General features: G+C 42.4%; 1 protein-coding gene and 1 long non-coding RNA gene across 4 annotated transcripts; one reads left to right on the forward strand and one right to left on the reverse strand.

Moving 5' to 3' along the window:
- Window positions 1-1132: 1132 nt before the first annotated feature.
- MYF6 (myogenic factor 6) lies at window positions 1133-4877 on the reverse strand. 3 transcript variants are annotated; one of them, XM_065649155.1, is made up of 4 exons: window positions 4192-4877; window positions 3812-3905; window positions 3506-3642; window positions 1133-2986 (listed from the first exon to the last, which is right to left on the reverse strand). In XM_065649155.1, exons 1-3 carry the CDS (start codon window positions 4708-4710, stop codon window positions 3521-3523), a joined length of 735 nt encoding a protein of 244 aa, XP_065505227.1. In that variant the 5' UTR covers window positions 4711-4877; the 3' UTR covers window positions 1133-2986; window positions 3506-3520. The 3 variants fall into 3 exon arrangements, with proteins under 3 accessions (XP_065505227.1, XP_065505217.1, XP_065505235.1); XM_065649145.1 differs by lacking the exon at window positions 1133-2986 and having other exon boundaries at window positions 2988-3642; XM_065649163.1 differs by lacking the exon at window positions 1133-2986 and having other exon boundaries at window positions 2988-3639; window positions 4192-4841.
- LOC135996885 (uncharacterized) lies at window positions 3620-6689 on the forward strand. The gene is made up of 3 exons (XR_010607327.1): window positions 3620-3700; window positions 4829-4964; window positions 6012-6689. It is a non-coding gene; the product is annotated as an uncharacterized LOC135996885 (long non-coding RNA).
- The last annotated feature ends 18863 nt before the right edge of the window (window positions 6690-25552 follow it).

Below are 25552 nucleotides of genomic sequence, written 5' to 3' on the forward strand. Positions count from 1 at the left end.
CCGATTTCGCCTCCTGCCTCTCCCCTCCGGCGGTCCGTGGGTGCCGGCGGCCGCCCCAGCAGCAAAACTATTTCCCAGTTGGGCTGTTGTGGCCGGGCGCTTCCATCCGTGTGAGAAACGTTTGGTTCCCCCCAGCGCTGGGAACCGTATGCACCTAAGTAAACACATTAGTACCTGCCAGGGGGATTTGTATAGAAGACAGCTGAAGAAGGCATTGGCCTCTGCTGGCACTCTGGGACTCCCAGGAGAGATCAAAGGGACACAAGGGGGTTTTTAGCAGCCTTGAGACTGGGAAAAGTTGCTAGTTCCTGCTATCGGAGGGACGTCACAGCGAGCACATGGTTCAATTATTCAACCTCCTCCCTCTCCTGCCTCCCTGCTCCCATTTCCCATCTCATTCTCCACAGAAAGGTGGAAGCTCTGGAAAAATCGTATGGGTTCCCCAAGGCAGCAGCCATCGAAGCAGGAATTTTCCCCGTGGAAATATCTACTGGGTCGACGCCTGCCTGCCTTGCCTTCCACCTCAGAAAATAAAGCCCGCTGCCGGCTACCTGCCCCCTTTTCCGAGTTGCGGGCCGTTTTACGGAGGAAAATACAGATGCACAATAAAAAAATAGGCTTTAAACACGCCTCATTTCAGAGGGGAGCGGTGACGAGGCAGCTGGGGCAGTGGCGGTGCGGGGCTGCCCCGGGCCGGGCCCCCCGGACGGATGCGGCGGCCGCCCCTTACCGCGGGGCGCCGGTGCTCCCGCACCCCTCCGCGCCGAGGGGAGCGAGCAGGTGGCTCCCTGGCGAAGCGGGGGCGATGGAGGCCGGTGTTCACCGCGGGCTTTCTGGCAGCAGAGCTCCGGCCCGCGTCCCTCGCGTTAAATAAACGGCAGCGGGAAGGAGGGAGCAGGAGGGGGCACTTTGCATTCGTGTAAAAATCTTCCACGACTTTGTGCGTGGCCCCTCCGGAAAAACACTTGATTAAATCACAAACCTCATGTCCTTACCCAGTTATTACCCTTTGATTTTGTGATTCCGGGGCCCTGTTTACTTTGGCTTGGGGCTTAGGTAAAGATTATCGTTATTAATATCAAACACAAACATTTTAATTGCAAACACACTGAGGACCTTCACTGGGAAGCCGGCATGTCAGCCGCAGCCGCGGGGGTCACGGAGAGTGTCTTTGGGAGATATTTTCTTTATTTAATGAAAAAAATCACCCTCCTTTAGGCAAACTTAGTCCAAACAATCTCTCAAGTTACCCTGTTGCTGGAGGAGATCCTGCCATGGGGGTCCGACCGGCAGGACGGGCTAATGCTGGGCTGAGGGCAAACCTGAGAGTGGGCTGGTGAGGTGTTGGCGTGACACTGCGGTTTCGGGGCTGCTTCAACGCCGCTCTTGCCCCGCTGCGGGAACCGGGTCCTACGGGGCTTCGTTTGGTCGGTGCTGCATCGGGCGTATCAACTGCGTGTACCCCTTCTCTCTGAGCCGGCGGGGATCGAAACGAATTGGTTAACGAGTGCGGCGAGCTGCGAACCCGATCTAACGTACTCTATTGCTGACCAGGTCCCTTCGCTACAGAAGCAAACTATGACATCTTCGCTTTTTGACCAAAAATAGAGATCACATGCAAGAACCCGTGCTCCTCGAAGCGCGGCTTTCTGAAGAGCCCGAGCGTTCCCTGAGGCGAGGGGTTTTCCTGAAAGGAGAAAAGTGGGGGAAACTGTCGTATCACTACGTGCCCACGACACTGTGCCGCCGCAATTCCTCTTTACAACAGACAGCAATCAGAGCGAGTACTTGACTGGATTAAAAGCCAGGCTGGCCGCGGTGGCACAGAAAGGGCGGAAGGAGGGCACGGCGGTGGCAGAGCCGGCTCTCGGGGCAGGTCTCTTTCCAGAGCTTCCCCTTCAGACGGACGCACCCGCGCCCGAGCCGGCCGGGAAGGGGGAGACCTTTCAGAAACGTGGCTGTGACCTTTCAGAAAACAAAAACAAAATATAAATCAAGGGTTAAGGCTGACGGGGAAAGCGCCCGCGGGCAGAGTTGAAGTAGCGTCCCTTTGCTTTTGTCAGCTCTCCGGCGAGCCCCGTGGGTGTGCAGGGCAGAGTGTGCAGTTTCCTGGTGGTCGCCCCTTCCCGGGGAATAAACAATCTGTTACAAACCGTAACGCTCTGACTGTGAGCAGCTCCGCTCCACCATCCTCAGAGAGGCCGTGTTTTTTCACATCACTGAGTGAAAGGCTTCATATGTTGTTAAAGACACTCACGCCCCCCTACCCGTTTTCGGCAGCTTAACTCTTTCCTCCCTGAGGGAACCCATTCTCTTCTCCCTCAGCCTCAAGGAAGTCAAGGGGAGTTATCTTTCCTGGGAAGAAATCACAGCCCCCCAGTCCCCAAGGGTGCGGGCTCCTGTCAGAACCTGTCGCTGCCTCGTTAGGGTAGCAGGCCCATCAATTTAGCCGCAGACAAGGTCTGGGTTCAAGTCCTCCGGTGCCGAGACGAAAAGGTGAGACGTGCTGGGAGGGGGGCCGGAGGGCGGCTCTTTGCGCTTCACTTTTCTAAGCTCACTCACCATGTGCAGGACAAGGCCGAAGAAGCAGCCCGGCCACGCGTGTGGCACTGCCGCACATTTTGGGGAGCAGTACCGCTGTCCAGGGGCGGACGCGCCTCCCGCAAGCACGGCGAGGAGACGGGCCGCGGAGCTGCGGGAGGCCGGACAAGCTGCGGGTCCTGCCCGGGCACCCAGCCGTGCCCGCCCGGCCTCCCCGCGAGCGGACCGGGGAGGCGGGTAATTAACCCCGCGGGTGCGGCCCTAGATGAGGAGAGACGCTCCTTAGGGAAGAAAACGAAGGAAAAAATTTGTCCCGAGTGCTGCCTCCCTGTCACCACGGGTCGTGTCTCGGCCACACGTCTGACTCCTCTGGGCTTCATCTCGCTGAAGTCGGTGGCGAGATCGGGATCGGGTTATTACTGAATTACGAGGCGGGGGAGAAACACTGTAACACAAAGAGCTTTATTTTAGAATCCAAGAAACCCGTCTGTTCTTATATACAATATCACATTCCACCATTTAAATATATATTTGTTATGTTTACAAAAGAAAAGACAGTACTAAAATTATTTACAGGAACGAAACGAGGCGGGAGCCGTTTAAATACGACTAACACAAAACGCAACCAACAGCTTCACTCAGACAGGAATGAACTTTCCGGTGAATCTCAGACAAAGTCGATCACCGGTACACAGGTAAGTATCTTAAATTAAAAAAAAATAGGACAGGTGGTCTATGCAACACAATTTAAAGAAAACAAAACTCGGGGGAGTGGGGGAAGGAGTAAAGAAAAAAGGGGAAGGTCTGTTTGGCTCGAGTCAGTGCGAGCCATTTTCTGTGGGGTAGGTGTACCTTGACTCGACCTTAACAAGGCCCCTGCCTGGGCTTTCCACTGCGTTAATTTGCTTCATTACTTAGTTTAGAGGGAAGGGGGTGGGGGCTCCATCTCCGTTAAATATACTACCAAGAGCAACCGCGTTCATTTCTCCACCACTTCCTCCACGCTGGGCAGTTTGGGCTCGTCGGAAGAAATACTGTCCACTATGGAGGAGAGACAGCGGAGGCTGCTGGAGGCCGACGACTCGACGATGGAGCCTCCTGCTTCAACGAGAGAAAAGGGATTACAAGAGCAGACCCTTCCTCCTCGCAGGGTTCGCGGGTGAGAGACCGTGAGGGAGAGGGAAGGGCGAGCGGCAGCGGCGGGGGAGCCCGGCCCGGCGGCGGCCGCTCCGCCGCGCACACGCTGGACGGCGGCCGCGGTGCGAGTTACCTTCCTTGGGGCTGCTGACTCCAAGGGCTCGGGAATGGTCAGAAACGCTTTGCCAGTCGGAGCTGCAGGTGCTCAGGAAGTCTGAACCGGGGATCTGCGGCACACACACACGCACACACACGGGGGTGAGGGCGGGAGCGGAGGACACACGGGGTGAGGAGGGGGGTTAGTAAGGTGGACCGCGGCTCCCCGGTACGGTCCCCAGTTCCCCGCTGGAGGCCCGGGAAGCTCGGCCGTTCCTCCCGGAGCGCCCCCCGCGCCCGCCAGCCTGCCTGGCCGCCGCGGAGGCCGCGCCGAGGAGGAGGGACGGGACGGGACGGGCGCGGCGGTTTCGCCGCTGGGTGCCAGGCCAGCGGGGGGACTGAGGCAGCAGCGCTTACATTTCCCTGCTTGGGGCTGAAGCTGAAGGGGTCCCCCCCGATCTCCTGCATTTTCTCCTGCTGATCCAGCCTGTGCAAGAGGTCCTGCAGCCGCTCGATGTAGCTGATGGCGCTCCTCAGGATCTCCACCTTGGGCAGCCTCTGATTGGGGTTCGCCACAGTCCGCCTTTTCAGAGCCTCGAAGGCTTCGTTGATCTTCTTCAGTCTCCTCCTTTCCCGCAGGGTGGCTGCTTTCCGTCTGTCCGTGGGGGCCGACCTTCTCTTGCAAGTTTTACAAGCCCAGATCAAACACTGGCCGGGGCAGTGAGGGGGTTGTAGTCCCGGGGGTGCCAGCACATGCTCCTCTCCACTGCTGTCACTGCTGGCTTCTGGCGGCATTTGGTCCTGACAGGGGGACAAGGTGCCATCACTGCCTGGGTACAGCGGGGATCCCTCTGCCATCTCCAGCTGCTGTAGGGCTCCATTCTCCCCGTCCAAGTAGAAGAAATAGGAGCCAGTTTCAAAAAGGTCCATCATCATGCTGTCCCTTGGCTTCTCTGCCTGCTAGAGTTGGGTGGCAGGCTCAAAAACACCCCGAGGAGCAACCCAGATGGAATTTAATTAGTGCAGTGACATAAGTCCCCCCTGCTTTATATAGGAGCTGCTGAAACTCTATCCAACTTTTAGCTGTCGCGGTGCATCACCCTCCAAAACTGATTCCAGCCAGTCTCCTGGGCGCTGTCCTGAGGACATCTCCTATTTAGAAGGAGGAGGGGAGGCCCGAGGAGAGGGAGGTAAATGAAAAAAAAAGTGAAACAAAAAATAAAATTCCAACTTGACTTTCCCCCCCCCAAATCCCGTAAGCTCGGGGTGCAGCAAAAGGATGCAAGGTGGGGGGCTTGGGTGCTGCGTCTGGGCACAGCAGGCAGCCCTGTCCCTGCTGGGGAGCCCATGGGGGCACGACTGGAGGACAAAGGCATAGGGCTTCACACAGAGCCCTCCCCCAGCCCACCCCTCACACCCCCAGCGCACGCTCCTTGCCCTGCTGCTAAGTATAGATCTATAAGGAGAGATTTCAAAGGCAGCCATCACTCCCCAAATAGACAGGTTAATATTTTCGGAAGAAGCCCTTGCTGTTTCCCCCACCCCCCCACCTCTCCTCCCTCGAAGCGTGCCATTCCTGTGACCCAAGCCACTCTGGCCAGCCCAAGGTTAGGAGCCAAGCTCACCACTGTTCCTCCACACACGGGGAAGGTTGCCAAGGCAGAGCCTTGCCGAAGTGCTGAAGCACCCTTGGCTATTTCACCTTAGCTTAGTTTTTTAATCTGACCTTTCCCACGTTGTCTGTGAGGTGACAGGAGTGATTCCAGGTGACTGGGTTACAGTCTGAGAGCGCTCTCCGGACAGCCATGTCCCTGACGGTCTTTAGGGCAAGCAAAACTCAGGAATCTGGTGTAACTGCTGTTTAATCTCTTAGACCTGTCAAGGTATATAGAGCTTCCTAGCCCCTGAGACAGAAATGGAGCTTGTGAGCACTCTCTGTTAATGTATACTGTAATGTCATATCACGTCCAGGCTTCTCTTACATCAAGAAATAGAAAGTAGGGGAAAGTGGCCTGTTTGCCTCTTTCCCGGGACTGCTGTGTGTTCCTTAAATCCCATGTAATTTCTCTCTGCTTATGAAAAAATACCTATATGTGTATATGCATGTATATGTGTCCATAGCTGTAGACACACACACAAAAAGGTATGCGTATTTTTGTGGATAACTATATTTCTCTCTGTGTATATATGTGTGTATACACATGTATACACATATATATGTGTGTGCTTTTTCATAGAAACTCACCGTAATATGTGAAGAGTGGATGAAGGCCCCTGGAATACCACCATATCTCTCAAATATAGCACCTAACTTCATTCTTTCTGAAGGGAACCATGTCGTTTTTGTCCATTTTTTAAAAGCTACAATGAAATTGATCATTGACTTGACCGTTTCTCCAAAACCAATTGCAAACCAATTTTTCAGAGCACAAAAGACTTCCGAAGTAGTTGTGATTTTGTTTTGACCAAATCAGTGCTGTTGGAATGGATCTCCTTTCTGCTTTAATAAGGCAGAACAATATCCAGTTTTGGATGAGACAGATAAGTTCAGACTATTCTCAGTGAAACTAATTTTGTTATTAATATTCCAGCACTGAGGTTTTTTTTCCTCTTCAGATTTAAGAAAAGGTAGTCTTGCAGTTAAGGACTGGAACATAAGACACAGTTTCTCAGTTTTCATGCTCTGCAACTTGCTTTTCATTTGACCTTTGACCAGTCACTTAATTTCCCTGTGACTTAATTTTCTACCTTTAAAAACCGATATAATGTTGACTTTTACCCATCACTTGTGTTTCTCATTTAATTTGGTGGCTGTCCAGGGAGGAGCCACCTCTTAGCATTACAAGATTTGGAGTCCCACAGGGATGTTTGTCCCATACCACTAGCGATGGTAGAAATAAAAAATAAAAATTAAAAAAAATGAAGTAAAAAAATCATAAGTCTGCTGATTATTTAAAACATTTTCACATTTATTATAGTAATTTTTTCTTTTAATCTTTAGTGTCTTCACTGCTACTCTGGGAGTGTTTGGAACAAGACAAAGACAAGATCAGTTTACTGGTGGGGTACACAGATTAAAACCTAGTTTAAGGGAGAAATATCATTACCAAACTGTTGTTGCCCTTTCAAGAGTTTTGACTGGATTTAGGGAGTTGGAAGACTGGAATTTTAGGAGCCAGATGCTCCTTCTGCTGTCAACAGATTATTATTTTTTTTTTTTTATGGGAAACAGAAGAAGAAGTTCTTTCTTTCTAGCGCAGATCTGGTACCTCACAGTAATGTGGGCACAACATAGTTAGCCCTTTATCAAGCAAAGCTCCTATCAACTGTAACTGAATTTTAATTTGAATTAAGTTGCCCAATTCCCCATCATGTAAGCAACTTGAATTTTGCGCAGCCATGACACTACATTTCCCATTCCAGCTCCTTGATGAACGTAACATAGCTAGCAAGCAACCCTAGCATAATTGAACAAAATCTCCTCAATGTTCTCCGTTGCAAAAGTGGGTAAAGCGCACAATTCAGAAGTCGGTTCTGGTCTTTTTTTTCTTCATGCCTTGCATTCCAGATCATGTTAGATATTAGCACAAAGACATAAGAGAAAGTAAAAGCATGTGAATGAGAACAATTGAACATGGGTTTGGAAGGGGGGGTCACTGCCCAACTCCACTTGTCACTTAGTTGGCTTGATAGCCCCTTACAGAAAAACTCTCAGTCTGTGAAGCCAGTTCTTTATTCAATTGTTACTGCTTCCACCAGAATACTGTTGTACTCTACTGAAAATGTACTTTCAGTATATTTACACAAGTAAAATATGAGATGTAATGTATTTCACTGGTCTACAAGGTCTGTTATCCTACCAAAGAAGTATCTCATTAAGTCAGTGGGTGGTGAGTTCAGTAAGCGGTCAGGACGACCCAAATCCAAGAAAGATACACGGCATTTTAAGTCACAGTTGACTCCAGAACTTTGATTCCTCCCAATTCACTTTTCCACATAAAGTTTTCTGTATAACTGTGGTTTAAAAATGAGCTTGTAACTGCCCAGTTCACTCTTGACACCTTATGATTTAAGGAGAAATTAAGTCCAGAATTATAGAGAAATATTTTGTAATCTAGGACCCACATAGCATTGCATATAACTCCAAGTATCTCTTTTTTCCTCCTTCAGGCTCCTCAAGATCCTTCTAGCCACAGGCATTATGCATTTTTAATCTTTAATCTTTGATCTCTTTGACACTTCTTTGCAGTGGCATCGGTAATCAGTGGGGATCAGGCATATCATAGAATAGTTTGGGTTGGAAGGGACCTTCCAAGGTCATCTAGTCCACCTCCCCCTGCAATGAGCAGGGACATCTTCAACTAGATCAGGTTGCTCAGAGCCCCATCCAGCCTGGCACTGAATGTCTCCAGGGATGGGGCATCGACCACCTCTCTGCGCAACCTGGGCCAGTGTTTCACCACCCCCAATGTAAAAAATTTATTCCTCATGTCTAGCTGGAATTTATTCACTCCTATTTGTCACTTTGAAAGGGCACCTAGGTGAAAGTGAAATTTTCGGCCTGTCTTTGTTATAGGCCTATTCTACCTGCATAGTATACCTCTTGATTTGAGAGATGGTTAGACACCTTGGCTACCATGCAATGATTCTTGAATTGTTTCTTGCAGATTTCTGAAGTGCATGTTGTCAGTGTAGGCCCAGCTGTGAGCATACTGGTATTCTCAGAACTGGTTTGCACTTCGGTTATGGAAATGGAAATTTTTCTGTTCTCCTTTATTCTCCTTCCTTGTCTTTTACACTCATGTTAAAAAGCATATTTCTTAGCAGAAACTTTCCCTTTCAACCTTTTTTTTGTTAATATAAAATGATGTTCTTCCACCTTTATTTCTGTCTTTCTCAAAAAGTTTCTATTCTTTAAAACTTGTGTTTTACAAAGTTTCTGAAACATTTGACTTCATGTCTTCTGCTGATATTTCTAGCATGTCCATTTTTTTTCGCTGGAACAGTAACACCTCCTTTTTAAATTTTAGCATTTTTCATCCAATTTCTCAACAGAAAAAAATGATACACTGTTCTCATTATAGTCTCGAGGCAACCACCTGAAGTACCTCTTTACTACAGAAGAAGTTTAGGGTTTTACTCCTGTTCTGTTCTCTTGTCAATTCCAATTCACACAGAAGACCACCTCACCTGAGTTTGGTAGCATGTTCAGGTCAGGGTAGGTGACACGTCTGGGGATATATGTTAGCATCCATGTTTTGTTGTCACTTGTAACCTGTATGTTATATAGTTAGGATACCAGTCTGAGATATTAGGGGGTTAATTGTCTGCCATTCCTCCTGATGTGTCAAGAGGGACACTCAAATACTCACCCAGGTTGTGCTTACTTTCTAATTTTAATTTGTCAGGAATGCCCTTGTGGAACAAATCTCTGAACAGTCACCACTTATTGCACTTTTGACACTTTTGACACAGAGTGCTCTCAGAGTATTTCATCTGAGTTCTGTTCAGGTGAAACTAAGCTGGAAGACACCCTGAAAGGTGAAGTGAATGACAGGTCTTCCACACTGCCAGTATCTACAGATCTGGTCCTGATGCACCTGTACTATCTGCCAATGTAGTCATAGTCCCAGTTCACTGGGAAGAACTAGAGAAAACCTTGACATGTTGCTGCACTGTGAGATTTGCTGCTTAGATAGTATGCTTAGTATATTATGCCAAGGATTGCAAAAGCTAAGGAGGATGAGACACTGCATCTCTCCTTTCCCTCGAGGAGGAAATTTTAAGCAGATAGGAAAGACTGAGATATCTTTACTTTATAAACATGTTTGAAATATCTGAGAGATGTGAAAACTGTAAGCGGAAAGTTGGTGCACAAAAGATAGGTACTCTGGTAAAGAAAATGTATCTGCCCCTGAATCTATAGTTATTACAGAAATGTTTGGTGAACAAAGATTAAAGGCTTTCTATGAGTTTTCTTGAAAGTCCAGGCAGTGGAGACTCCACGAGGGAACAGCTTTGCTTATGCTGAGAATGACCTACGGGAAATTCAACCAAAAGAACTTTACTGACATTCATGGAAGTATAATTCCTGCTACTGGAGCAAAGCATATGGAACTTCATGGGTTGTGGTATGTAGGAGCACTTCATTATCTCTTCATGCCTTAAGATGTCTGAATTTCAGAGAAGTCTGCAGGGTTAACACAGACCACCTTGAGTTCTTGATTTTCATTTATATCTGTTGTTAGACTATCAGCTGACTTTTGCTTACCTAAACTCTGTTGTTTACTTGACCCTATTCAAATTCTGCTTGTCCAAGAAAATGATATTATTTGCATATCCACATTGTCACATGCACTCTCACTTGAGATGTAGGAACTGACTAGAGGAGGTGTGTGTACCGCTCGTCCAGTGCTTGTGTATAAGTCTGTGCCATTTCAGAGCATTTAAAAGTGTGTGGGAGCAATCATCCCTCAAATGCAAGTTTGGCAAGTGGAGCAGTGAATGGTGTAATCTTAATGTATGCTCTGGATTTGGGAAGTTAGAAATGTACAACTTTGTATAATTTTACAGTTTTTTTAGGAGAAGATTTTATAATTCTTAGTCAGATCTTGGCTGTATCTCTGTTCCAAATTATTACTGTTTTTCTTTGATTGGATATGGACTTTAGTGTTCATATCAGTTACAGTCCTGTTAGTATCTGAGAGGTGCAACCTTGCTAACTAAACAGACTTCTCTAGTTCAATATGGTAAGGTAGGATTTCATTACAGCTCTCATGTTGGGCAGTTATGAGACACAGTTCTAAATGGCAGATGCTTTAATGCCTGTGTCAGGGTCTACAGTGACAAATAGTCACCACTGCACAAACACATTTATTTTACTACAAGACATTTTCCTGCAGAGGAGGGAATGCCAATCAGAAACTGGAGGCCCATTGTGCTGTTGCTGGCCAGGACAAGCATTTTCCATGGTTCTATATCCACAAGCAGGAATTCCTTGCAGGAAGAAAGATAGTAAATATGACAGATGTCTTCTACTTGTCATTAGGCAAAAAATTGGGAACGTGAAATGTGACGTGCCCATGACACATCAGGTGCTATATAATGATATTTTTGCCGTCAGATTTTTTGTAATTACATTAAAGTTCATTTTTACAGTCATATACTTATTTGTCTGTTTACACTATAAAATGTTGGAAGTATAGAGTGCATTTTCACGCTACATAGTTTCAGAACATGATGACTGTGACATCTAAACCTAATCTCAGTTGAAAGGGCAATAGTTAAGCCATAGTTGCTGCTACTAATTAAAGCAAATATTAATTTTAATTCTGCAAGTGAAAGAAAGGAGAGCTAGCTATGTGGAGAGCTAGTTTCTGCATCCAACACTGAGGCTAATCACATCCCTGCTTTCTATGGACAGAAAGAGAGTTTAGTGCTCAGAATATGGAAAAATGACAGTTTACTTTTCTAGGGCTCACAGGAATTTTTGCAGAGCCATGGATCATCATGGAAAACTGGGGTGATAGTGGCTTGGAAGAGGAAACTGTGAAGATACAGTGAAAGTAATGGACGTAGGCAGTGCCCTCCTCAGCAGTAACATAGGGGTTGTTTAGAACTGCACATCAAAAACCTGTGAAATGTTTATGCCAAATTATTGCTTCTTATACGTAAGTTGTATTCAGCTGTTTCATCATTCATTGCCAAATATTCTTCTGGTTTCCTGGTGTCAGGTCTCTGACATACAGGCGTGCCAGCTTAATGACCCATTTAATTATAGATACATAGCATTGGATGATTAAGATAAAGTTAATAAGCTGTAGTCAAATGTAGGCATTACTTGCTTTTATTTCCTGGTGCTCCATTAATTCAGTCCTCAATTATTCTATGGACATGTGGATTTGAAATGCATAAACAGCTGAAAGGGGAATCTCTTGAGATGTTACTGTTTCCCAAATGCAACTACATTATTAGAAGTAATGCAATCTTGTCATATCTCTATAGAATTCCCTCTTCCTCATGAGATTTAATGTATTTTCTCTGTTGTTTATAATTTCAAATTTTGTTCATTATGTTTTCAGTATTCTTCTGCCTTTGTGGACAATCAATTTAGCTCATAATTTGGAAGAAGTGTTGATTTTTCCACGATTTGTACTTTGCACTTTTTACACGATTTGCAGTTCAAGGTTTTGTTCTCCATGTGTTATTGTTACCTCTTGCTTTCCACATCTTACCTTGCTCTTACTTGAAGAAATAAAGCTTGTGTCATGTACTTTGGTACGGCTTGCTTGAGACCCTTTGGATGGCATGCCATTAATCTTTTGATAGTACATGGTAAATACAGGATGTTGGTTTTGTCCTGTCACATTTTCTGCTTTAGCAGAGGTAATTGCTGTGTCCTAAGTGTTCTCCTCCAAGTTTTTCCTTAGGCACAAAAATGATCTTTGCTGAGTCTGTCTCAGCTTTGAAAAGCATGTACGCACCATCTTAATTTCCATAAATATGTTCCTGACTGATTTGAATGTAATGTTCACAACATGTACTTTGGGTAGTCTGATATGTGACTATTCCCTTTCCAAGCATTGGTCAGATTCCTTTCTCTGTGTAGCTTTTCACAAGTCTTTTGATTGCTGTATATCCATAATCCTTGGGCTTCACTGGCCTCTAATGCACAAAGAAAAAAAAAAGGAAAAGGAAAAAAAAAGAAAATAGGTTTGTATATCTTGTATATTATTCTTAACAACATTTCCTATTTTCTCGCTCTCTAACAAGAAAGAAAAAGTTTTCACAGATCTACCTTTGATTATCCCTTGAGAATACACTGATCTTCAAGTCTTTTCATTATTCTTTGTAACTTCTTACCATTGCCAATTGGATGGGACTGGTACACTAGTTAGTGTATTTTTGGGGCCCCTTTGCATCACTTAACAGTCTCCTGCATCTGCTGTCTTCTTCTAATTATTGAAAGACAAATGTACTTCTGTCCCTTCCTGGTGATAACCTAGTCAGTTGTCCACCTGGAAAAGTTCTTAAAGTTTTATCTTCCATCAAATATATTGTCAAGGTGACAGAAATTATTCGCCACGCTGCTGCCCACCCAATCTGTCATCTGTATTTTCTGAGAAAGGCCAATATCAGATGCTTCAGTGGAGATACAGGATGATCTGGAGAGGTTTCAACAGAGAAGTTTCTTCCTCATCCCTTCAGTTACAGTGCTGTGAGCCCTCAAATATGACAGCTTGTATCACCTTCAAACTTAAAAAATAAATTCTTTAAGATGCAGCTGAGACTAAAGAAAATGTCAGTATAGAATCCTCAGGTATCTTATCTACACAGGCTTTCAAAAGGAAAATAGCTGCTGCTTTTAGAAAACAAGCCATCGAGAGAAGGGCTTCCGGAAATAAGTTTGCTCTGTATTAAATAGCAATAATGACCTTGAATCCAACATATATTGTGTCCTGTTGTTATTGGAACCTGTTGCACAGCTGCAAAACTGTTTTAGGCTGTGAAGGTCATTCTGTTATTCAGCTATGTGTCATTTAAGGTACATGCTTGTAAATAAGGTTGGTTACCTGTCATCTGTCAGTGCAAGAAATAACAGCAGTCCATCTTGTTCTCCTCACCTTTCTGTTCTGTTTATTTCACATAATTTTGCTTAATAACTTTTTCGTGTTTATTTACTAAGGCTTCACTTGCTTTGGGATTCCTGAAAGCTCAAAAATATATTATTTAAAGTACACTGGGATTTAGATTTTTAACATGGTCTCTTGAACATGCCATGAGTATGTGGCACAAAGAAAATCTGCAGATTTGTTGTGTGAGATTTTTGAGCTAAGGAAATGGCTCTCACCGCTATTTCTGTACCATGTTAAAACACCCTTGTGATGTTCCAGAAGTACAAAGGAGTCTTATGGTTATCCTAAAAAAGAACATGATATTTCTGAAAGTATGGAAAGAACCTTGGCCGAGCTGACATTCTTCCTTCCCTGTGCAATTCATCTGGCACATAGGACACAACAGTGGAATGAAAAGGGGGCAGTATTCAGAAACTCTGTATGACAAAATGGATCTTACCCTTCTTATCATAGTCAGACTTCACAAAACTATGCTCAAAAAATGCCTGTATGTAGTTTTTTCACCAGACCACTCTGCAGAACATTTCAGAGAAACTGCGCAGACTAAAAGATTGCCAGACGCCCACTCTGTCTGCAAAAATAAGAAAAAATAAGGCTTCAGCTGAGTTGATGTAAATGCATGGATTCTCGGAGAAAGCGTACGAATTATGGTTTGTTTGGGAAATTATTTGATGGTTAAGCATTGGGAAAAAGTTTTAAAAGAAGAAACACAATCTATTCTGATTAGATAAAGAACCCCTGGAAGAGCAATCTTAGATCTGTGTTCTGAAACTGGTAACTGGACAACATATAGCTATGTTTAGACTTAGAGAAAATAGAAAATATTTTTGTTGTGAAGTGTGAAACAGCTGGCTGATAACAGAATCTGTTGACCTGCAGTGTCATTATCTGTGAACAACATTTGTGTATTACAGCAGGCTAATAGAAAGGTTTGGCTGGAAGTGCTAAGCATTACAATGACTTTGAAGTATTATTGATTACTATATAATAACTGAAAAAGAACAGACAGAACTAATTGTGCACCAGCAGTTCCTAGATAAACTCCAACCTCCAAATAACAAATAGCGAAGTTTATTTTGATAGGTCCATACATAGCAGCCTAGTCATGTTCTGTTCAATGGGAGCTTCTAAATCTTCTAAAAAGCTTGCTGTTTAAATGAGATGACTAGTTATAGATTATAAATTTCATTTTATGACAATACACTTTATTGTAAAAACTTTGTATTGGAACTACCACCTTCAGCTTGAGACAATAATAGTGGAACAGCGCTAGCTTTTCAGTAATGTCTGCAGGTGGTTTCTGAGACTGGATGGTATATGGAAAGGGAGGCATTAAAACCAGGTGAGTTCAGAGCACGACATTTGCCTGTTCATGTAGCTGCACCTTATCTTTCTTCTCCTTCAGAACTGGTTACTTGCAGCTATTTTAATTAGCAAGTTGCAATTTCTAAAGCCAAGGTAATGAGAGCAGTTGTGCGTGCAGCGGGGAGGCACAAGTCTAATCGTGAATTGCTTTCATCTTGCATTCACAGTGCTGTTGTCAGTAAACCATGTCTTGTTTTGAGGAATCGTGATCTGTTGAATTAAATAAAAGAAATGCAAGACAGAACCTGTATTTCAGAACTGAATATCAGTCAGGAAACTACTACAGGGAACTAGTCACCATAATCAGGAAAATGATCATCACTGACAAAGTCGTCAGCACAAACACTGAAAAATTTAACACATTAACATTCACGAGACAATATCAAGTCATCCAAATTTCTGCTTTGGCCGTGGAGGACAGTATCGGTATTTTTCTATTATATATCAGTTTAAAGATTCCGAGTGGTTCCTACAAAGTCAGTTGAGCCCTCTCAATAGTATGAATCAGAATCACCTAGCAAAGATTCTTACCCACAAGCACCAAACAAGTATTTAAAAATAGGATAAAGAAACTTTGTCATATTTAGAAGGTACACAGGGAAGAATATAAAGGCTTTGAAATGTTTACAAGAATGATCATTAGCAGCAACATGGGTAAGACAGAAGTTGTCTCCAATGCTGATTGTCCATGAAGAGTCAACCTTTTCTTTCTGCATTTTTCAAGCTATAAAGTCTGCATGATCTACTAACCTTCAGCATATTAAGATAAAGAAACCAACATTATGAGAAACCATAGGTAAACTTTTTCTACAGTTCCTTTCAGGGAAATTGTCAATATTACAAGAGAATTAGGAATCAGCATCCACGGTATCAGTGCCATTAGTGAAGACTGCCAACTAATTAATAACTCATTAATAACTAACTAATTGAAATTGCTTCTGGAGAAGAGATCCCTCTGAAGGTTCTGGATCATCAGTGTTGCTCTGTTTGGATCCAAAAGTCATGTCAATTTGGAGAAAGACTTTGTGTACATACACATTTTGTCTTGAGTCAGCCTGACTATTTCAGGGAACAAGGAGTTCTTAAGTGATCACACAATTTGCACCATCTTTATGAAGTGTGTCATTCATTATAGAAGCTGAAAGGCAGCGTGTAAGCACACTCAAACAGCTTCAGTGCCTCATGGGTGCTTATAATCAGCTCTTTTTCCAGGTAGAGGATGTGCCTTTGCAGAATTTGATTTTACACAGGCAGCAGCAACAGTTTATAAACAATAAAGAGTCTGCAGATGCTCAGATTATCACCTCTCATTGGGGAGCTTCTTCAGTCAAGCATCTTAAGGTTGTTGTTTCCATGGCTCCACGAATTTTGTAACACTTCACATAAACTATTTTTCAGAATTCCAACTGTTCAGTACTGTGATTATATCCTGATGCTGGGTTTGATTAGCAGTGAACTTGCTGAGCATTTTTGGGGAAGTTTTAAGTTGCTTGTAAAGTCATGTGTCTGATGTTAGAGGAGAAAATACAAGGCTGGACAAAAGTAATGTCACTTTCTTGAGATACACGACATTCTCTGACAGAAGATAAATGTGTGCTCAGTGTCCCTGAACTGAAATTAAATATGATCCATAGAGAAACTGCCTGAAGTGATCAAATGATTTTTTTCTTCACCAGTGTGAACTATCTAGCAGAAAATAAATTGTAACTATGTTTTTATTTCTGAAAAAAGTTACTGAGTTCTCTTAGTTACACACAGCACATTCAAGAACTGCATGTGTGCATGCAGAGACCAACAGTCATGCCTGCAACTCAAACTGACACTAGTATAAAGAGAGTTGCAAATAGGACTAACATTAGTCAAGCTACTTAATGTAACTCCTCAAGAGCCCCAAAATTTCTCAGTAAACCATGATCTAGAATGGTCTTCTCAACCGTACCAGGCCCTTGCAAGGAATTAGCTTTCTGACTGTGATAGCTTTTGGGTTGAAATAGCTTGAGATTATTTTAATGTCAAAAATCTGATGTAGTAACATGAATTCTTCGTAATTTGTTTGCAACTTAATAGCATCAGCCAACAGAAATTATTTATGTCTGATGGGTCCAAGTTATACCAACAGCATTTTCATTTGAGCTGTCATTGCACACTGCTGATCCCAACAAGCAGTCATACCAAACCATGGTGAAGACAACCAGAAATGCACTACAGATATTCTTGAAAGAGATTGCGTGATAAGATTTATCAAATTCTCATCATCCTTCATAGCACTCCTTGTCCAGCATCGGTTCAGCAAGATGGCATCTTAGTTCAGATCTTTCTCATTTTAACTTCGTCATACTTGAGGCAACGTGGTACTAACAGGAACAGATTGGATTAATCTCAGCCTTCCTTGTGTTTGTTTTTGCCACAAGAATTCATATGTGATAGAAACTACTGAGCTCAACCAACTGGCTTCCTTCAACGATTATCAGAGTCATCAGAGCCATCTCATATTTAGTCTATGTCCATCATCCACACATCACGTGGTCTTTGACACAGTAAGCTTACAGAAGTAGTTAATGGAGCAGTGTAAGTGACTCTTCTAACTTTAAGGACAATGGGAAAAAAAAGTCACATATAAGAAATATATAATATGTGAGAAATTTCCTGCTAGGTCACCACATCTAGCAGAGTATTCCAACTATTTAGAAAGTGCATATGAGCCTGGCCACTTCTAGTAATCCATTCCCTTTGTACTTCCCTAGTATCAAGAACTGTCTCATTAGGGATGTCATGGGGCACATCCCTGCCTAGTTCTGTTAGTATCTGTTTATGGACATGTTGCCCATTAATTTGTCTCTTTCTGAACATCTTAATATTGTCTCACTTCCCAAAGTATTTTGTAACTACTTACATCTGATAATGCTTACACGATCAGGTCCCAAAAGACAGGCCAGAGAAGGGAAACCTAGATAGATAATCCTTCTTGGACTAACCGTAAGAAGTGTCTCAGAGCTGCCATGAGACATCAGGACAGAAGCGTTCAGAACACACTTTCTAGACTGGACCTTGAACGCAGCTTAGCCAGAAGAATTCAGATTGCAGTTCGGGACTTACCAGAATGTCACTCTTCTTGATGAGACTGTAACTGCTTCTTAGTGAAACTACAAGATAAATGATGATCTTGACAGAACAAGACCCTGAGTAACGTGATCAAACTTTGAAGTTGGCTCTCGGGTAGGTGTCCTCCACAGGTCCTTTCCAACCTAAATTATTCTAATATTCTGTTCTAAATTTAAGGAAGGGCAGTCATGAACAAGATAGGGGAAAAAAAAAAAAACGACAGAACTGAGGCTGGGTAATAAGAAAGAGCTAAGAAAGGATAGCATAGACATGTTAGGACAAAATCAGAAAGGCAAAGGACAAAGCGAGAAATTGCTACCAAAAGACATAAAAACTTAAAAGAAACTTTCAATAAGTATTGCAATAGCAAGAGAACTAAGGGAGCCTGAATGAAGAGAAAGTCACTGACAGATGATGCTGTACTTAATGCCCCTGTCAATCCAAATTACAATTAAAAAATGATGTGCATTTAGCTGTATAACAAAATTATTAGCACTAGTAACAAAAGGAGAAGGAGTCAGGATGGGACAGGAAAACCAAGAGGTAAAATAATTAGATTAATTTACATGTTAAAACTGGTTTGGCCTCAGTATACTTAGAGAATTGGCTGAACTGATGTCAGTGACATTTCCTGATATCTTTGGGTATTTGTGGGGGATGAGTGAGATCGCAGAAGAGTATAGATGGGTAAATGTAATGCATATTCTTAAAGAGAAGGAAAGAGGGACTTGTAGATGAGGAGTTCAACCTAAGTTTCTGTGAAAATACTGGAAATGATACAATGCTTGTGTGCACCTGGAAGAATACAAAGGGATGAATAATGCCAACATGGAGTAGTCTTGTTCCTTTTAAAAAATCTTCAAGAATAAGCTGTGCCAAATCAATTTATTGTCCTGCCAGAACAGGAGTACAATTTTTGTGGTTATGGGATAAGCAGAAGTCATTTACTTGATTTTAATGAAGTTTTTTGTACAACTTCACATGACATTCTCAGATGAATACTGGGAAAATGAAACTCCTATGTGTATTCAACTGCTTGGAAACTCATCAAAGACGAACTCTCAAATGAGAGACTTCCCAGAATTCTGCTCTGGGAACTCAATGTTTTAGTTAATAACTGAGATGATGGAATAGAGAACATGATTAATCAAGTTTGCAGATATCACAGAGATGGCATGAATTATCAGCTTGTTGGAGGACGTGCTTAGATTTCGAACATTGGGATGAATAAGAAATGTAGTCTTTAATAGGTTTCGATTTGATGAGGACAAGGTTAGCACTTAGGCAAGCTGGATCAACTGCAGAAATATAGGCTGAGTAACTGAGTAGTTGGTAATTCTACCAAAGAATGAAACTGATGGTTCTAGTGAATCATAAGATGAACATACGTCATGCTGTTGAGGTAAAAATCACACATGCCACTAGGACATAGAAGGAGAAAGGAGGCACACGAGGTAGTCCTTCCATCCCATTCTAGGCTGATAAGACTTCAGTTGCATTTCTGTGCCCATCTTTAGGCACTTAAGAGCATCTCAAAACAGATACAGCTGGTACAACTACAGGAAGCACAAGATGCTAATAAGAATGATGAGAGGCTTAGAAACCTTGTCTGAGTAGATGTTGAATTAAGGTGGTGGTATAGACTAGAGAACTGAAAAGTCAAGAGAAGTGCTGACAGTGATCAAGCAAATAGTAAACAATTGCTGCAAAGAGGAAGAGAGTAAACTGATGCTGGTGATTCTGTGGATAGAAAAAATACATATGCAATTAGTTCTAACAATGCAGATTTAGATAAGTCTCCTGATGGAAGGAAAAACACCAGACTGGCTTAGCTGCAGAGCAGCAGCTATATAAACCTCTGCCAGGAGTGATGTAGGTTTCAGGCAAAATGTGACACACTATGGGACTTCCTAAGAATCTTTTTTTACCTTATTTTGCTATGAATCATATTGTCATTGTTCCCTATTAGAAATAATTCTACTTTGTTTGGGATAACTAAGGAGAATTAAGGATGGAAAAAGAAAGGCAGTTTAGATATCAGAGCTCTCACAGGGAGGAACAAGATCCGAACAGGCTTCTATAATTTTTTTAATACTGTACTTGGGAGTATGAACAGCTGCCTTCCACATTTCATGAGAGAGCCTGCCCCCCTCAGGCTACATCCCTTTCTGAATGAATATTTGAATATTCTTGAAAGTGGCACTACTGGGGTAAGACAGCACATGTAGTTCCCTGGCAGCCTCAGCCCAGGGATCAGCATATTTGCCTGAGATGTGGTAAACAAGGATAAACAGATCCCTGTTCTGAACCAAGCAGAGGATGAAAGTAAATCAGTGTCTTCTATGTGTTATCTCAGTGCTTAAAATACAAGCCTAGAGATTTACTCATGGAATCTTTTTAGAAGGGGAGATCGGAATTGACTATTCCAATTGAATTAGACAACAATTAAATCATAATTGGAAGATGATTCCCTAAGAAGAGGGTACGACAGTCATGGAGCTGTGGGGGCATGTACACTTTGCCACTTTTTATCTGCATTGGCAGTCCTTGTTGTCTCCTAAGTCCCATTTGTAATTTCTGAGAGTGCCTTTCTTAAGTGGTGGTTTTTCTACATGCTTTGAGTTTGAGAACTTACTTGTCAGCTAAGGATTCTGCTGTACAGTAGGATGTCCAAGAGTTGAGCACTGTAACACTTAAATGTCCTTGAAATTCTCTAGCACAAGCCAACCTCTATTTTATGTCATTACTCCTTTCTCAATACCTCTTTGTGACCTTCAGACAAAAAAAAAAAAAAAAGGCAAAAACCCCCCCTTCACACACAAAAGAGCTCCATGGAATACGGAGTGGATTGTAATCTGTCTGCTCTGTATACTGAAAACTTCCTGTGCCCAAGAGCCACAAGTGTTTCTAATACCCAGAGAAGCAGGAGAAGAGCAGACATTTGGAAAGGCTCACATGCAGGAGATGGCACTGGTTACCCTGTGATCTCATTGTGAAACAGGACTGGGCTGAGTGTCTGGGCTATTTTGATGCTGTTGGCCTCAACAGCTTCCACTGGCTCACTTCCTCCCAGAGTCAGGGGTTTGGATTACCCAGCGATGCCAGCAGACCCTCACTGCCAGTCATGGGATATTTCTTTGGCATGAAACCCGTATTTGAATTGTGTGTGTGAGCTGTGTGCAACACAAGGCGAGCCTCTGCTGAAATATAAAGCCTAAAATTACTTTAGCAGTCCTTCTCTAAGAAGTATACATAGTTCTTCTACAGTATATACTCTCTCTTGCTTATCTAAATGGGATTGGAAATATTCTATAGAGATCATAAAGAATTTCTTTAAAACAGTAATAGAAAATCTTGCTTCATTTGATTTGTGATCTCTTCTTATAAATGAAACCACAAGGGCTTTCTCACAGATTTGATTCTTTGGCAAGATTAACTTTTAACCAAAGTTCATCAAAACGTTGAGCTCTGACTTACGTTTGGAATTTATTTTTTAGGCAAAAGAAAAAGACATTGTATGATGTTGAATATCAGTGGAATATAGTATTTCTATATTTAATTAATACACTATTCTTTTCTCCTAACCATTTTAATACATGCTGTGTCAAACACATTGTTTACAATGGATTTTTGTTAAGTACAAGGATCTTTTCAGACAAAAATTGGCTCTATTAACATGGTTTCTTCAAGCTCATGTCTAGGTTGTAAATCCTTCTGGAACCGAAACCAACTGTCCATTTGGACGCTTGTTCATTAGCTTTATCTCAATGGAAGCATTCTCCTCTTTTCAGCTGTTGTAGCAATTTCATATTTCACAAAGTCTCCTTACAAGACCCTGCTGAACTTTTTTCCTGGTTTTGGAGAAGTAGATAATATGTCAACCTAAAGTATTTCACAGCTCCATTAGAGCAACTTGTCACTTGTTCCAGTGCACATTCAAACAAGGAAAACTTCAATCTGACCCCTTGCAAGGTTGTTTGTTTGTTTGGGTTTTTAAAAACCAGAATCAATGACTTCTGTAGATCAAGACTTAATGGTCATGACAACATCAATCCAAGTCCTGCTTCCCTTTGCTAACCTGAAGCACACTAGTCACACCTGACCTGACTGATTTATATGTGCCTTTACTTTCAAGAGCTTCAGTATCTGCTTGTGCCTGCATGTGTGATAAAGGATGTGTGGATGTGGTGTATCAGTGATCCGAAGTTAGAGGAAGTTTTGTCATCTTAATTCTTGTCATTTTTCTGTTATTCCAGACACAGAGCCAAGAGATTTTTTGCCCAAAGACTGAACAAGAAGGAAGATGCCTTTTGTGACAAGCACCTTACTGTGCTCCTGGGATGCTCATTTGGAACCTTTCTGTAAAGACGAGGTTCACTGTCTGCAAATGCTCTCTTAGCTGATGTCCTCCATATAGAGAGCCACTGCCTACCACTAGTTCTTTATTGTCAAGATGAGAAAACTGAAGCATGAGCATTGTGTGGCAGTGATGCCATCCATAGTGGTTTTTGACAATCTACTGGCCATCGGGGTTTTTTTGGAATGATGTTGATAGGAGAAAGAATTTGGCAGTATTACTTTGATGGTATTCTTGGTTGTGATAGAAGGTGTGCGAAGACATTTTGGGAGAAACCGCTTTACCCACAGAGCTCCCAAATATAAATAGATAGGACACATAAATGCTAGGAAAGAAAGTGGTGGGTGTTTTGTTTGGTTTGGTTTTTCGTTTGTTTGGTTGGTTTTTTGTTTGTTCGGTTTGTGGTTTTTGTTTGTTTCTTTTGTTTGTTTTTTGTTTGGTTGGTGTTGGTTTTGTTTTTGTTTTGGTGCAAGGGAGAGGGTGTTCTTAGGGAGCTGAGAAACACAACAATTAAGTGGTTTGTTTCAGACATGCAAAGTTTGTGAAAACTTGGAACTAAGCACAGATATTCTCCCACACTAGCACAGGACCATATTTCTCTGACTGCCAGTTGGCTCTGGTACTGATGTCAGAGATCTATTCTGGTTTCAGAGAGAGCACACCAGTATGCAGGAGAGTAATGTTTGTCTCATTAAGTTTTTTACATAGTATAGCTGACACTATTAATCTCCATTAACCAGCAACCTGATATGTCCCCAAAACTTGCTGAGGAGTGCCACTAAAGGGTAAGAAGAATTGGAAGGGCAAAAAGAATGGGAAAATCAAGAAGCGATAAATGTATCTGCCTTCTTGAGCATTCAGTCACATTACTAGTGTACAGTATATTTAGTAGATATACTCTTACTATACTCTTACAATAATGGCTGGCCCACAGGAAGCAGGCATATTTTTGAGGAATTGCAATAATATGGCCATTCTTATAGAACATTTTTAATCAGTGTCCTGCTTGTGGCTGTTTTATCAGGACAGCTCTGTAGTTTCCTAAGACAACCTGTAACTATTCCAAAGTCAGTATTTCCAAATGCCCATTTCAAAAGAGAAAAGCAAAAAAAAAGAGATAGAAAGGAGAGAAATATAGCAAAACTTTGAATGCAAACCATGAAGAAGATAGTATGTCTTTTTAAATTTAAGACTCTATTAATGCCAACTAAACAAGAGGTTCTGCTGCTCAGTGTCCTAAGCAGCAAAGATCAGTTCCTGTGACACACTCTTCTCCACACAGGGATTTAGACAAGGAATTACTGGATATATTTGCATAGATGCTACCTTTCCTACTGAAGACCTCATTAAAGCTAAACAAATTTGTACCTTTGGTACAAATGGTAAATTTTATTTAGAAGCTCTCCTCTGCTGAATACCATATTTGGCAGATAGTTGAGTTGTCTAAGCTCCTGTAGCTAAAACAGAGAGACATAAAGGAAATTCACTTCTGTGTAGGTGTGCCTCTCTTAGATGTCTGTTCTAGATCTGGCATGGACTGTGCCCGCTGTTTGCCTGAGTCTCCCCATTGACAATGGGAGATGGTTGGCTTAAACAGAATGAGTAACTATTATGCAGCTAAAACTAGGCAAGATCAATTCAACTCTAACATAGAGGAAGATTTAAAGTGTTGATGAAGGTATTACACCAAAGAAGAACATAAGGCACACCACAGATAATCGGTGATGTTTAGTGTTCGAGGCATAATGTCCAGATTGGAAAGATGTTTCTGTTTGTCTTATTGCACTATGCATAGGCTGTTAGTTGCAGAATGGTAAGTAAAGGTTTCTGTGACAACATTAGCTCTGAATTTTCTTATCCTTAGCAGAGAAAAGCTCATATTAAAATCCTACATATAAATGTCAGTCAGCCTTGGGAACATTTTCTGGGCTCCCTGACTGGGAAAGTGCCTTGTCAGATAACATTCCTGTTCTCAAAAGGGAGTAAGATTACATGGTAGGCAGCCAGGCTCCTCAGGTCAAGTCCTTGCCCATGCCTAGAGTGCAGTATAATGTTATTGCAGCTCGTTTAAGAATTCGGTGTACAATATGCAAGAGCAGATTCACACTATGTGTATTGCATCTGTAATACTGACAGAGAATTAGTAGAATTCTGTAAAAAAACAAGTTAAATGGACCTTTTGTGAATCCCAACAGAAGACTGGTGAACAAAAAGGCACCCAGTTCCGTAACTGTTATGTGCTGGATTCTGAGAAAGGGATTACCAATATATTAGATTTTATTTATCTGCAGTTATGCCCAGCTGGTAAGTACATGCAGACAGCAGACTGAGGGAGAGAGTGTCATATACAGGTTTAATTACTTTTCTGCTTATGCCTCCATTAGTGGGAGAAAGTCCTCTTCTCTGTCTATACTGTCTGCCCATGTTCTACACTTGTGATGTCAAAATATTTATGTATGTAAGATTAGTGAAAGAATTGACTAAATAGAGTCCTTTGATTCCTGACGCTAACTTGAATCACAGGTGATGTTGTCAGCTGTTATAAGAGGTGTTTTCTGTATTTGTGTTTTTCAGGTGAGCTAGGGACATTTTCCAGTAAAGCTTATTTAAGTGCATTCCTGCATGGATACCAAAAGTGCCCTATATCTTGCAGTGCTCAGCTCTAAGGTAGTGTTGTGTTGTCCCAAATACACTCTGTGTGTTCCGGGACACACTTCCTACTCAGCAGGCTTCATGGAATGCAGCTGTGAATGGTAGAGCTTTAGTTGCATATTAAGTTTCCAGTATCCAAGTATTCTTTTTATATAATTCAGAACTCCATCTCCATCAAAATATTTCAGGAACATCCTTGTAAAACTTCCTTCAGCTCATTATTGACTGTGAAGAGTACTGGAATGGTTTATTCGTGATTCCAGTGGATAGCTGGGTGCAGCTGTCATCCCACAAAAAGATTGCCCTGGTAACACCAATCAACAAGCAGAGTAAGACGATCCAAATATAACTGAAACCTTCTAAATGTTGTCTTTCAACTGAAATATAGAGGCACAGCTTCATCCCAAACTTTGCCTCATGAAGTAGGATCCATGAAATGTACCATAGACATTGTTATTCACTGCTGAAAAGCCATTGATTTTCAGTTTTCTTTACATAGTGGAATCTGAGAAAGGGCCTACATGATAAGGGAGCTGTGAGAATAAATAATGAAAATAAGTAATTAGTTCAGCATTGTTTGGGAAAAGTTATTGGGAAAAGAGAATCGCCATGCAAAATATCAAACATTGGATCTATCTTTCTGTCTTCAGCTGACACTGAACAAACA

This window comes from Caloenas nicobarica, chromosome 1 (assembly GCF_036013445.1).
Source record: "Caloenas nicobarica isolate bCalNic1 chromosome 1, bCalNic1.hap1, whole genome shotgun sequence".
Taxonomy (NCBI): Eukaryota; Metazoa; Chordata; class Aves; order Columbiformes; family Columbidae; genus Caloenas; species Caloenas nicobarica.

Bases quoted from the DNA above. Each gene is read 5' to 3' on its own strand.
- MYF6 (XM_065649155.1), bottom strand. From the start codon at position 4,710: ATGATGATGGACCTTTTTGAAACTGGCTCCTATTTCTTCTACTTGGAC. The intron at 3,906-4,191 runs GTAAGCGCTGCT...TGTGTGCCGCAG, and splicing joins TCAGCCCCAAGCAGGGAAAT to ATCCCCGGTTCAGACTTCCT. The intron at 3,643-3,811 runs GTAACTCGCACC...CTCTCGTTGAAG, and splicing joins AGTCAGCAGCCCCAAGGAAG to CAGGAGGCTCCATCGTCGAG.